Source organism: Sander lucioperca, chromosome 4, assembly GCF_008315115.2.
Source record: "Sander lucioperca isolate FBNREF2018 chromosome 4, SLUC_FBN_1.2, whole genome shotgun sequence".
Lineage (NCBI taxonomy): Eukaryota > Metazoa > Chordata > Actinopteri > Perciformes > Percidae > Sander > Sander lucioperca.
Genome location: NC_050176.1, coordinates 34,275,699 through 34,289,795, shown reverse-complemented (window position 1 = coordinate 34,289,795; position 14,097 = coordinate 34,275,699). Strand labels below are relative to the sequence as shown.

The 14,097-nt window shown below is 41.7% G+C and overlaps 1 protein-coding gene across 8 annotated transcripts in view; it reads left to right on the top strand.

The window, feature by feature from the left end:
• lrba (LPS responsive beige-like anchor protein) overlaps positions 1–14,097 on the top strand; it is a 201,704-nt gene that overhangs the window by 142,067 nt on the left and 45,540 nt on the right. For all 8 annotated transcript variants that reach the window (XM_036000091.1, XM_036000093.1, XM_036000094.1 and 5 more), the window contains 6 exons: positions 2,865–2,982; positions 3,191–3,293; positions 5,359–5,474; positions 5,642–5,754; positions 11,634–11,774; positions 13,185–13,304. In XM_036000091.1, coding sequence (XP_035855984.1) covers positions 2,865–2,982; positions 3,191–3,293; positions 5,359–5,474; positions 5,642–5,754; positions 11,634–11,774; positions 13,185–13,304 — 711 coding nt within the window. The remainder of the gene's footprint in view (positions 1–2,864; positions 2,983–3,190; positions 3,294–5,358; positions 5,475–5,641; positions 5,755–11,633; positions 11,775–13,184; positions 13,305–14,097) is intronic.

Here is a 14,097-nt window from a genome sequence, read left to right as displayed (position 1 = left end):
CTGACTGATCCAGTTCCACCATTACTATTTATCAAAGAGGAAGCTTGTGCAGCCATAACTCCAGCTCGGACAATAACCTCCACACCATTGTAATTTGTCCAGACATGGTCAGAACGACGAGAGCATTACTGCACGGATAGTTTGTCACGCTCCTTGTCACCCACTCAAATTTTTCATCTGCAAGGGAAAGGGCGCCGCCGATAGGGACAATGATCTCGGGAACATAGAGTGCTATTTACAGCATTCCAGGAGATTCATCGGCCCAGAGACAGATATGATATCCTGCTGCCTCCGCTGCTGTCATATCTATCTGTGGAATCAGAGACTGCAACTTTATCACTTCAGCCCTGGGCATCTTCTTGACATCCATCGTGAGGTCTATCAGTGTACTCCTGGGGATGAAATGAGTCAACCACTCTCTTTTGGAGGTGAAAGGTTACTCTCCAAGCAGCCACTCATCATACATCTGAAAACAGGAATTTCATTTTTGATCAGATAAAAGCAGAGAAGCTGTTTCTTTGAAGAACTTGAGATAAAATAGTATTAAAATTGTGTTGGTTGGTGATGATATGTACTGAGATTTCAGTAGTCTATATCCATGACGTTCCACTTCCAGGATTTCTCTTGTTCTGCCGGAAATTCCGCCGGTTTTCGGATGTCCGTTACCTCCCGCTTTCTTTGTGTTGTAATTTTAAACTCCGGTGGATTTATGAGGACTGAGGTTAACTGCTCCTCAGATCTCTGCAGGGTAAATCCAGACAGCTAGCTAGACTATCTGTCCAATCAAACGACTAAAACAATCTTTGAACGTACACACGTTCCACCAAAACAAGTTCCTTCCCGAGGCTGTTTTGCAGCAGCACCGTGGCTCCGCCCGCCGTTTAGCACCGCCCATTGACTAATATGATTGGTTAAAAGAAATGCCAATGAGTCAGAGCACATTTTTCTCCAATTCCAGATTGTTGTGTGGACTAGCCAGACCCTCCTTCGCAGCGCTGTGGAGGAAGGTCTGGCACTGCCATCAAGTCTGTCAGTAGAGAAAACTAATCAGGTGTCTCAGCCTGTTTGTCAGTTAAATTCAATCGCATCAACTCACAACAGGCTTAGTTATGTCCCTAACGGTCTATATATGCAGACTATTATATACTGTAGTTAAAATTGCATACTTCCAATATACAAATCCTATATGTGGAAACAAGTCTCATGACATGATCATATTTAAAAATGCATCTATGCTATGCATGTTCTCTAAATACTATTGTGTTTATGAATTTTAATTAAATTCCTAATTTAACTGCTATATAACTATTTATCTTTCTGTAACCTTGGAAATTAAGAATTAGCAGGTCAAACGTCTGTTAAGATTTCTTCTTTTCCTTTGCTCCGTTGAGCCTGTGCCTCCTAAACTCACTAATTAACAGGTTATATCACTTTGTTTGTTTAATCCGCACAACAAACAGAAGTATAAGAACAATGGATTTTGTTACCTTTGGTCAGACATGCTGTTTCCAGTCTTTGCGCAAAGCTAAGTAAGCCGGCTGCTGGCTGTAACTATATATTTGCTGTACAGCCATGAGAGTTACTACTATAACTGAAATTAACATCTTTGCTTAAGGGTTTTCTTTTCACTTCTCGCAGTAGTTTACCTTATGAAATACATTTTCCTTGATGATTAAAAAATGGTGTTTGCTGTTGTGAGTGCTGCACTATCTTTGCGATGGGGTTGGCTACTGGCTAACGGTGACTGATACAGTCATCTTGAGCCCCTGTTAAGGAAGATAGGAGGCTGGCGGTTTCAGCCCCAGCCAGCTTCTCCAAGCCACTAATCCACATTTAATTGAACTCCAGAGACTTTGAAGTGAGTCTGTGATGCAGGCAGATCTTATTCCTCATAGAGACAACGAGGGAGAGGCTGTTCTCTGGCTGGCAAAGGCCTCAGCTGGTCCCCTCTGCTGTCCCCTGCCTTTAATGAGCTCCTTTAACTTAACAGTCTTGTCCAAGCTTGCTAGCTCACATTTGAATATTTTTGATTAATAACACAGCCTCTGAACCGTGCTGTGACAACCTAAAGTGTCCCTTTTACCTTTCTACCACCTCCCTGTCAGCAGACGCCTTGAAACTAAAAGCAGAGGTTGAAACAAAAGCCTAGTTAACAAAGCAGTGCTCAGTAGGTTAGTAGCAAATCTAAATGTCGTATTAGTAGGAGTACAAATCTCAGGGGCAGGGCCAAGCATCTGGGTCTGTCAGGCACTGTGGCAGCCATCAGAACAAGTCACTTTGACAGCTACCGCAATCTCCTTGGGGACCGATTAAGCTCAGCTCATCGAAGCCTTTTTAAAAAAAATCTGGATCCCGCTAACATAATATTGTTTGACCCCTGTGTCAATTTCTGTTATGGAAATAAAGAAAATGTCTAATCAGATGGTTAGCATAAAATAGGCTCTTAACCTCATCCTTGTCACATCAAACCATTAATGTATATCCAAACAATATTTCTTTTGTTTCTTATATGTATATTGACATTTTCTCTTCACCTGTATGCTGGGATATGGATTACCTTTTAGTGAACTAAACGTTTCCTTCACTCCTTTCAGCTGAATAGCGCCCATTCTCTCGCTGAAGGGATCTCTTTTTCATTGAGGCTGATCAATATAAGACATTAATCGTGCTGTTCAGGCCGTCGTGCCATCACTGTGTGAAAAATGAACTAACCTCACCTCCTGTCTGCTCTTCTTCCCTTCCCTTCCCTTCCCTTTCTCTGGTCTCTTTCTTTTTAAAATGTCCTTTCTTTATTCCATTTTCATTATCCCCTTTGAATTCAACCCCTGTCCATTTGGTCTCTCTTTTCCTGTCCTGTCTCCCAGATTCTAGCCTATACAGAAGGTCTTCATGGAAAATGGCTGTTCACAGAGATCCGCGCTGTCTTTACCAGACGCTACCTACTGCAGAATACTGCTCTGGAAATCTTCATGGCCAACAGAAGTAAGACAACACCTGATAATGACCTTTTTATATCACAATTTCACCTTTTTATTGCCACCCTGATGGATCTCCATACACATTACTCGGTGTAATAACACCGGAGACACTCCTATCAAGAGTTGAGTGGCAGTGTGGGGATTTTATGCCACATAAGGAATATGAAAAAAATATATAATAAAAAAAGACGTTTTTCTGTGCCTCTCTACAGCGGCAGTCATGTTCAACTTCCCAGATGCAGCCACGGTCAAGAAGGTGGTCCACAGTCTTCCTCGTGTTGGGGTTGGCACGAACTTTGGCCTTCCACAGACCAGGTGAGATTCACAGCTAAACACAGAAATACACAAGTATCTTTGTGTTGATTCTAAACATCCTCTGCAGGCCTGTGTGCAACACATACAGCACCACATCTGAACAGATCAGAATATTAAAGGTATTGAAAGACAATGGTGGATAGAGGGAGTGAAACGGGATTAAAGAGCATTCACATTGTTGTTACTTATACACCATAAACCTCCAAACTAAATTTTTTCCTTCCCTTTCTTGCTGTCACATGCACACAGGGGTTTGGTCACTGATTTGTCCCGTCTCTCCCACTGCCTCCTCACACCCCCAAACATAATTGGCTTCACACAAACACAGTCCAGTTCATTTATTTATTTCCATCAGTGTGAAGCAAATAGTTGCTTGTAAGCCTGCAGGGCACAGCCCTCCCTCGCCCTCCCTCACATCATGTCTGCTCTGTGTCCGGCCAGTGCTGAAGCCAAGCCCAACCCAGCTGCTGGCGTGCCAGCAGTTCCTTAGTGCCCAGGAAGTCTTAGTGTATGATGCTTTTTATGGCATATTTTAATTATGTGATACGACTAGCTAAAGTTTTTAGTTTAATACATTAAATGGTGGTAAAGGTGTAATTAAGTCAGTTGTATTTATATAACCCACAATCACAAATTTGCCTCAAAGGACTTTACAATATATACAGCATAGGACACCGTCTATCATTAGACCCTTTATTTGGCTAAGGAAAAAAAAAAGAAGAAACCTCATGAAAAGTAAATATTTTCCCAGTGTTTTGGATAAATGTTTGCATAAAAGTATACACAGTAACTGCAGGTTTCTGTAAGTTAGACTAAAGAGTCCAAACCAAATTCAAAGACACGGCCAAGTATGAATCTTTCCCATATTGGGATTTGTTTCAGTTTCATAATGCATATTGTGAAATTTTTTCTTTCTGGCGGGATGCATGAATATTCGGGGAGGTATCGTGCGAGACAGGAAGATTTAGGATCTATGGGAAATGTTTTCTCAATGTTGGGAAACAAAAAATGCTGCATGTAGCAATAGTAACAGTGAACAATGAAGTCTATGTAATCAGTCTGAGTAAGAAAGTGCGTCCAGTAATGAGTCAGTGTGGATGTAGCGCGCGCGCGCGCACACACACACACACACACACACACACACACACACACACACACACACACACACACACACACACACACACACAGATTTCGGGTGAGAGATTTGTGTGTGTTTGTGTTGGGCTCATTAATCAAGCTAGTTTGCAGGCCAGGTTACACCTCACCTCTTTGACCTGAGGACAGCTGTACAGGGCGCGCGCGCGCACACACACACACACACACACCAGCTAATACAGCCAGCACAGCACAAATTAGTTTAATGTCCAGAGTGCCATGACAATAATTGCACAACCACACTTCATTATCCATGTAATATGGTTGCTCATAATTGGATATAATCCTTCTGCTTTTAAAACATTTTTGCCAATATCAAGCAACCTCTGTCTTCTCTCCTCTCTGTGTTTACATTTAATTGTGATGTGATCTACGAGAGATAAAAAGAAAATGTAGACACCTACATAGAAAGTATGTTAATGCACGTCATTGCTTTGGGACAATACAGAATATAAAGAATAGCGTGTCTTGTAGTACACTCGTGTTTAGAGAGTCGTATTTTTTACCTTTGAGAGGTCTAATGACTATAATCTCACACCCTGACAGTGATTAATTCCATCATTTTCCTTTGTTTTAATTGGATTGGGGGTCATTTGTTTTTGTTCTATTGCATACATCATGCCCTGAGCTCTGTGTGTGCGCACATGCACGCAAATATGTGTATTCAAACCAATTTATTGCATATTTGTCTTCTTAATTAGCAAGACTGTAAGTTCAAAAGATTTTTCATATAATGACATTTGTATTGCAAAAGTCTTATAAGCCCGAGGCTTTTTTTTCCGGTCTGCTAATTGCTGTTCTTGTGATGTGGTGACTGACTTTGTCTTTGTACTTCTCCACACTATGTGTTACCAGGGCCAGAAACACTTAAATGGCAAACAAGTGTTTGAATATCTTTTTCTCTTTGTAGACGTATCTCTCTGGCCACACCAAAGCAGCTATTCAAGGCATCCAACATGACCCAGCGCTGGCAACGCCGCGAGATATCCAACTTTGAATACCTCATCTTTCTCAACACCATCTCTGGTGAGGACACCACCTAACACCTGCGCGATGTTATTGCAGATTGTGGCACAAACCTGCCAATAGAGGAAATGTACACAGAAAACATTTTGAGTGTTGTTAATCCTTGATACCATGATTTGTATAAACTTTGTCACTTTCTGTTTTCTCACTTTCTTTCCTTCCACCAGGTCGGACCTATAATGACCTAAACCAGTACCCGGTCTTCCCCTGGGTTATCACCAACTACGACTCAGAGGAACTTGACCTCACTCTGCCCAGCAACTTCAGAGATCTGTCCAAGGTAAGACTCTCAGGGCACATCCTCTTCTCCCCCTTTACTCATCTTTTTTTTCTTCTTAATTCCAAAGAGAGGGCATTTTAGAGAGAGGAAGTGTGTGTGTGTGTGTGTGTGTGTGTGTGTGTGAGTGAGTGTGAGAAAGTCTATTTTGTTGCCATGTAATTGCCATTGATCATAGATTAGTGAACCAGCTCTTTAATCACTGGTAGCTGATCTTTTCACAGATGTAGCTCTGTCCTCATTCAATAGCTCAAATATTTGGTTGTTTAGGTCTCAGAGGACTAAAAGTTACTGCAAAGTTAAAAGAAAAAAAACCAGCCTCTTTCGCACATAGTTTCTGGTAAATTACTGGGATAACCTGTTAGGCACCCTTAGTGATTTTCACTGTTTACACATGCTGCCGCATTCAGGAACATTTCTGCCATGCGCCTTTTCACACTTGCCATGGTAATGCTAGAATAGATGGGGGCAGGGACAGCCCAACAGGGCTTGTCCCTGCAATGCTCCACAGCTACAGTATACCAGCATTTTCCCTGGAATGTTAATAGGTCCTGAGTTAGGAAATTAGTGGCACAGATTTCCCTGCATATTGTTCCATGCTCCCATTTACACGTGACCCTATGCAGGAAAATGCCCCTGCACATGAAAGGGGCTTGGATCCAGTAGTTTGCTCACTTTAATTTTTTTTTTAAAATTGTGTTAATACTGTGACCCAAAATTGCAGCTGATATACATCACAGTTAATCAGTATGATTAATTGTTTACGTGTGTTAATTGAGGAAGCCCTGCCTTGTTGCAGTCAAAGCAGGTTTTAACTACACATTTTCTCTTTTTGTGACTCCCATTTTCTGGTTTAGCTATCGTATTCGGCCCGTAATTCAAACTTTGTAATTGAATTCTTTCAAGTCTGACCTTCTGCAACACCCCAGGAAGTGAAGTAATGCTCCCTGGTAGCTCCAGGCATCAAGTGATTGGGCTTAAAACAATGAAACCTGCCCTGAGATGCTCCCTGGCAAATAAATACACACACTCACATTGCTAAAACTGCTAAAAAGATTCTCACCCATGTTGTAAGTAGACAAGTAGGCAATTATTTACTCGCATGAACTCCCTGTCTTTTCTACACATACAGAAAAAAGGTGAAGAATCTACTCTTACTACTTGCCAGCTCCCCTCGTTGTACTGAACATCAGTTTTGCGTAATGTCCAGTGGTGGGAGGACAGAGGATTAGTTTTAGAGTGAGATGATTGAGCGACTGTCTAGCTGCTGGAACTAAAATGACTGAATAAATCAGCCAAGGAAACAAAAAGGCATGTGTTAATGGACAGGGGGTACGTTGGAGGAAATGCATTTCAGAGTTACACTTGAGGGCATTTATTCAGGTCCTGAGAGCATCCCATGTTCATGCAGGGCAAGGGAGAGGTGGAGGTACTCATCTAGTGAGACGGAATGGAACATATTACAGTAAGGCATGTTAAAACCAAAAACGCAAGTGGCTGTGTTGGTGTTGGTGAGTTGCTGTAGGCCTGGGTGAGACAATCAAATATCAGGGAAGTCCAATTTTTATAATACATCCATGTCTTTAGAGGCTTATTGAATGCCAAAAATGCTGCACAGCGGTTTATAACACTATGAGACTGGATTTTGCAACTCCAGATTTATCACTGTAAACATTATTTTTTATCCTTCGTCATAATAGTAGCATAATGATGTTCATGTTACAAAGTAACAATAGGAATGTATTTTTGCATGTATTTTATTGGCCACCAATCAAATACAGTGCATTGCCTAATGATGTTGCACTGTGTTTAGGCAAAAGTTGAGCCATGTCCAACTATTTTGACAGAAATCCCAACGTTTATTCTGCCAGGGCCCTCTGTGTTCTCACCCTGTTGGCAGTTGTTTGTTTTTTTTGTTTTTTTTGGACGCAGTGCTTTTGTCAGTATGATAGCAAGCCAATAAGGGCGATTCCATTGAAATGGGAAATATTGACTAGTATGATGTAGTTACAAAGTCTGGTATGTGTGAGCCTTTAGGCAAACATTCATTAAAATAACCTTAAAAACATAAAAAAAAATAACCTCTGCATGGTATAATCCAGTGCAATACAGTAGCCCTGCACATTTACAGTACTATAAACACAGGAACCATCCACTCACACGTCACACCGCCCTGTCATACAGATTCAAACACCCCAACATTCAACACCTTAGGTTCTCCCCAGTCCTGCTTTCACATCTGATCTGCTCCTCTGTGTCTCTATCTGTGTTTTTATCCCTCCCAGTGTAGCTTTCCCCACTGTATGAAGCTGCATAATTCCTCTGTTTATCTGGCTTCATGTTGCCCAGTAGGCTGAAATGTGACAGTTGTACTTGAGACACACACACACACACACACACACACACACACAAACGCACGCAAGCAAGCAAGCAAGCACGCACGCACGCACGCACGCACGCACACACACACACGCAGTTTTCTAGCTCCTTTCTGCCTCCCGCTCTTCTTCTTTGCACTGCCTTGGAGCTCGGACAGCTCCGCCTCTGTGCACAGTCAAGCCTCACAGCCCCGGGGACTAAGTGAAATGAAGGGAAGATTGGTGAAAGGAGAAGAAACAGAAAGACAATCTTAGAGCAAAAGAAAGAGGATGAGAAAGTGTAAGAGAAGAACATCATTTGCAGTTCTTCTGCCGTGCTTCTTTTCTCCTCAGAGAGCAGAATAGCAGCCGAGCAAGAAGGAAGGGAGGGAGCGGGGCCAATCTTTCTTACATCTGTTTTATTCATGTTGTTGACACACATGTGATATCAGTGTATGACCACTGGACCGTGGCAGACTGCGGTGTCTGGAAAAGGGCAAGCAGCACTGCACAGCCCCACAAATCCACCCCCACCCTCCAATTCTGCACCCGCAATCATTTGTGCTATGTGTTTCTTCTCTTTGCATTCAGATTTTCTGACCTTCACTGTGTTTTTGCTGTATGTTTGTGTCTGCATCATTCACTACCTTGCTTAGTTTCTCCTCTTCCTCCTCTGCTTTGTTTCCTCTTTATTGTTCCAGTTTTCTTTCTCATTCTGTTTGCCTCTCACGCTGCCTCTCTTTCTCATCATCCACATCTCTCTTACCCCCCCCACCCCTCCCATGTCACATTGGTTGGGTTGTCTCATATAGAAACAGGTCATCTGAGAAGCCTCCACTGACATTGAGAAGCCAAATTGCCATGAACGTGTGTGTGAGTGTGTGTTTGTGTCACACACTGTCATCATTCCCAGCACAACAGAGGCCACACAGAATTTATGTCCCCTGCTGCCAGAGCCATTCTGACCCCAGGGACTTTCTTATCATAAACTCTAACCTCAACCTGACATCAAACGTCGACCCGCGAGATAACATTGTAGTCACGATAAGCACACACTAGAACTGACTCCAAGTGTTGTAACTCTCCTTTACCCTTTCGTACACCCCAGTTCTGCACACATTCCCCCACAAAAATGCACTTGTCCTACATATAGATAGCTTTAGGACGATTGTAATTGGTCAATTGGATTATACAATTCCACTGAAGGCAAAAGCATGGTCATTCTTGTTATTATACCGCTTTTAATAAAGCACAACAAACAAAAGAATTGTTAACCCCCAAACCAAAGATTAGGTAGTCTATATTTACATAGCAACAGAAATGGTGAGGATTTATTAAGCATTCCCTGTACCTTTTGTGCTATAACCTACTACTCACAGCCACATCAGCTAATAGTGTATTGATTTCACCATACGTGCCCCATATGTTTATCCCCCAGGCCCTCCACACCATTTTCACTGTTTAAATAGGACATTATACATAAACACTCCTTTCAAAAGGCTCTTTTGATTTATGACTCAAAGCCGAGGTGATGCTCAAATCGTTGGTAAGCCATTATACTTCATCACCGGTAACCCATTATTGTTTTAAAAGCAAAGTAGCGTTGGATAATGTCCTTATAATAGTTCTCAGGTCCTTGTTGTTCTGTGTTTTTTTTCTCTGAGTAAACATGCACATTTTATTTGTGTTCTCAATCTGAAGAGAATTTTGGAGGCTACCATGTTTACTTTTTGAACAAGGATATTTCAGATAGATTGGCATACAGGAAGCATTATGTATAATCTCAACTATCGGTTTAAATCAGTCTTAAACATGACTCTGATCATTAATGCTGTCCAAAACATGTTCGTTTGTTTTGAGTTAGCTGCCCTTGAGGTTTATTAACTGTAATTATTTCTCGTGATTTTTTTTTTTTAATCAAAGTGTCTTTAAATGGCCCTACAACTCCACATTGTTGATGAAGAACTGATTAGGACTAATCCAAGATTAATTCCCTGATGTTTTCCCCTTCAAAGCACCAGCCCGTTTTCTTTCTGTAGCTTTCTCTCTAGTCTAATTAAAACTACAAGATTGGTTAATTTATCTGAGTCCTCATCAGAGTGCTATTCTTTGCCCCGACGTATTATGCCAATCTGTGGTGGGGCGGCAGCAGGCGGTCCATCAGCACACTGCCGGCCACTCTGCTCTGATGTATGGCGCCGTCACCGCCGCTCTGTTGCAGCTACTGTAAGCCGCACGCTAGCCTCACAGTAATTTACAGCAGTAAACAATGTCGGGCTCGCGCAAACCAACAGCCCCCTCATGCACTCACACACAATTCTCCCTCTCGCTCTGTCACTGTGGCACTTTCAGTCTTTTTTTATTTTATATGCCTTCTCTCCCTTTTCTTTTTTTAATGAGCCGACTGTTATTAGGGCTATAAATCAGACCAATGGGCCTGATGTATAATTCACTGTGTGTACTCACCCACCCCCATTGGCCCTGAGGAAGCCCACAGTGGATCACTGTCAACACAGAGCTGCACAGTGTGGTGGCACAAGGCATTTTGCCGTGTAAATCCGCACACACTCAGCAACGCTATTTACAAAATTACTAAATACATGCACACATGGAACCTAAAAAAGCAACCAATTCTGCACAAATCCTGTGTGCATCACTCCCACTGCACACAAATACATGAACACAAGCACGCCCCATTACACCCACACAAAACAGTAGCCATATCACAAATCAATATCGATGCCTGGCCCTGGATGAGTCTCGCTGTGACAGGCACCCTATGATATGAAAGAGATCCAATTGATCCACGCCCTACCAGGCCCTCATCCTCAAAAGGCCATCATTCCATTACCATTGATCTGCTCTCTGTGTGTGAGGGAGAGAGATGAAGGGGGGTTTGAGGGAATGAGGCACAGCCAGCAGAAGACCAATAAAAATTGAACCAGCCTGAAAGTGATTTCTATAAATGAGTATTTAAATAATAGCCGAGCAGCACAGGGTTATTGGTTTTGTAGAGCAATGGGAAATTAATGCAACTTAACCATTTTTCTAGACTACAAATAGGGCTGGTGACCAGTGTATTAGTTACAGATTAATAAAAGTAGAAATTAAAGGAACCTGCAGCCTTGCTATTGATATTCCTAGTCGGCACTCTTTCATTGGAGCACATTAGTTTTCTCTGACAGACTACAGCTGCGGGGGCTCAGTTTCACAGCCTCTAAAAAGCACTCTGTGGGAAAGGATTGATCTCTGTCTGAAGGGAAACATCATCTAATATTCATTTGAAATTGCACAAAGGTTACTAGCTTCATTTGCCTTGCAACTGTTAAGCTGCAAAGAGTGGTCCGTGAATGTATTCACAGTAAAATTCAGTCATCCTTTCCTGCTTCCCCTTTGCTATGACACACCCATTTCTCGTCTTTGTCTCTGTTTTAATGTCAAGCAGCAGATAAAAAGAAGTTGCAGGTATTTTTTTTCCTTTTAAATATGTCTGAAAATATGTTTTATGTTTGAATTTCTCCATAGCCCATTGGTGCTCTGAATCCCAAGAGGGCAGCATTCTTTTCAGACCGATATGAGTCCTGGGATGATGATCAGGTGCCGAAATTCCATTATGGCACCCACTATTCCACCTCCAGCTTCACCATGATGTGGCTACTCCGTATCGTAAGTGCAATTTAAATTACTGGCAATAACATTCTTTGTTGTTGCTTTTTATAGTGTTATAAAAATCATAAAAAAATAATACATCAGTCCAAAAAATATATGTATGCATATGTGTAGGCCAGGATATTGCTCTTTATAAATAATGCAACACATACACTGGCTGTGAAAAGGCCCCACTTCCACGGAGTTTTAAAAGAATTATGTAGAATTATGCACAGCAATATGCATATCCAACTTATGTGTTATTTTAATGTTTTGATTTTCCCTCTGGAGTTTCATATCATTAATTTATTCTTTATTAGGCACCTACGTCCTAGAAACACATTTATTTATATTAAATTGACAGTATATATATATATATATATATATATATATATATATATATATATATATGTGTGTTAAATATTGCATCACATGCATATTGTTCCTTATTTATTCTTGCATATAATTATACTGTATGTTGTGGACATATAATAATAAATCAACAACAAAACTGCAATTAAATGTCTGCAATGGAAGGAATACCATATATTATATGTGATTTTGTTTTGCTTTTGAAGAGTATATGCAGTGTACATTGTGCACAGGAGTGCTCTCTTTCGGTACCTTTTTGTCGAATGGATGCCATCAATCTTTCTATACTACACTCAAGGGAGAGGGAGGTTACTAAGTTTCTCCAACATGCAGTTTTCTCCTGTTATTGTCCCAGTAGCTCACTGTCTCAGTGACTCCCAGTAGAGTTACCTCATTGATCCCTGCACATCATTAGCGGGCTTACGCTAAAGCCACTCTACCAGAAACCCTCACTTATAACTCTCAGATCAAATGTAACATCAGAGAGGAACTGAAAACTGTTGCAGAAAATGCAAACTATTCTTGTGTATTTTGTGTTTATTTGTGAGATTTTACAATGTGCTTAATCCTCTTCTGTTGTTTTTAACTGCACAACGAGATACAATGTGGTTAACCTCCTATACTTTTTAAACAAATGAGGTGTACGTCATTTCAGGCTGAACTTAATTAGCCATCTACAGTATTAGTTTGTTGCTGTGGCCCAGCATATTGTGTCCATGTCACTTGGGGGCTATTGCGTCAGAGAGACAGCTATTGATCTGTCCTAACAAGATTATACATGATTAGAAATGCATCAGTAGCACGAGTGTATTGGCTTTAGTAGCTCACTGGGATCATTGTTATTTTTATTGTTCATTTTTGGATTCCTGTTTGTTAAAGGGAGTGTAAAAAGAGTAGATTTTGGTTCAAATCTGTTGACTTAGTGCTGTATTGAACCGCAAGCACCACCGACTTTTACTACACGTTTTGATTGCACAACAAGGGATTCCATTTTAGCCCATTACAGCAGCTGAATCCAAAGAGCAGATTTAAAGCATTTCATTTTCTAATCAACAGGAACCCTTCACCACATTTTTTCTCAACTTCCAAGGAGGGAAGTTTGACCACGCTGACCGCACCTTCTCCTCAGTGTCTCGGGCCTGGAGGAACTGCCAGAGAGACACATCTGATGTTAAGGTACTGTACACACACTGGTGCATGTGAAAATACTTTCCCGGTTGACTTGTAAGAAGGTTAGAAGATAGAAGAGATAAAGGACTGAGCACTTCAGGAGAATAAATCCCCATCCCTCACCCTTACAGACATAGAATAAAAGGTTTCTAAAGAGTAATGTCCAGTCACTACCAATCATTGTCCCTATGCAATGCAAGCTTCCTGGTCTTCTGATCAAAGCGTTAGACTAATCCTCATCTGTCTCAGCTGTCCGTCTCAGATTCAGCCAGCTATAACCTGGACTTGAATCACTGCCCATTGGGCCCCCAAACTCTACTGAGCTGTTGGATCTGCCCTGCAACAGCACAGGTCATTCTCATACTGAAGGCCTTCGAACCTCCAGTGCACACTTTAACTGCGCTCCTAAAACATTTACGACTACAGTCAGACATTCTATGTCAAAGCTGGGTTTTGCTTGGGTCTCCTGGCACTGGGTCACTGGATTGGGGGGGGGCAGCGGTGGTGTTGGGGGTTTTGGCGCTTGATTGCGTTTACCCCACCCCCCCACCCCCCTCACATCCCGCCAATAAAACATATGGATTGTGTTACTACGTAGCTGGCCAATGCTTGATTGCGAAAGCCCAACAAGAGCCCTCGTTTGCTCTCTGTCTAGACCCGTCAATGTGGATCAAACTGTGAGAGCTCAACCTCGGATCAAAATAAAGGGGAAATCTAGAACACATCACTTTGTGTCCATGTTCAGTTTCAATTTTTCGCATATTTTGAATGAGAGTCCGTCAACTTTATCCACTTGGAC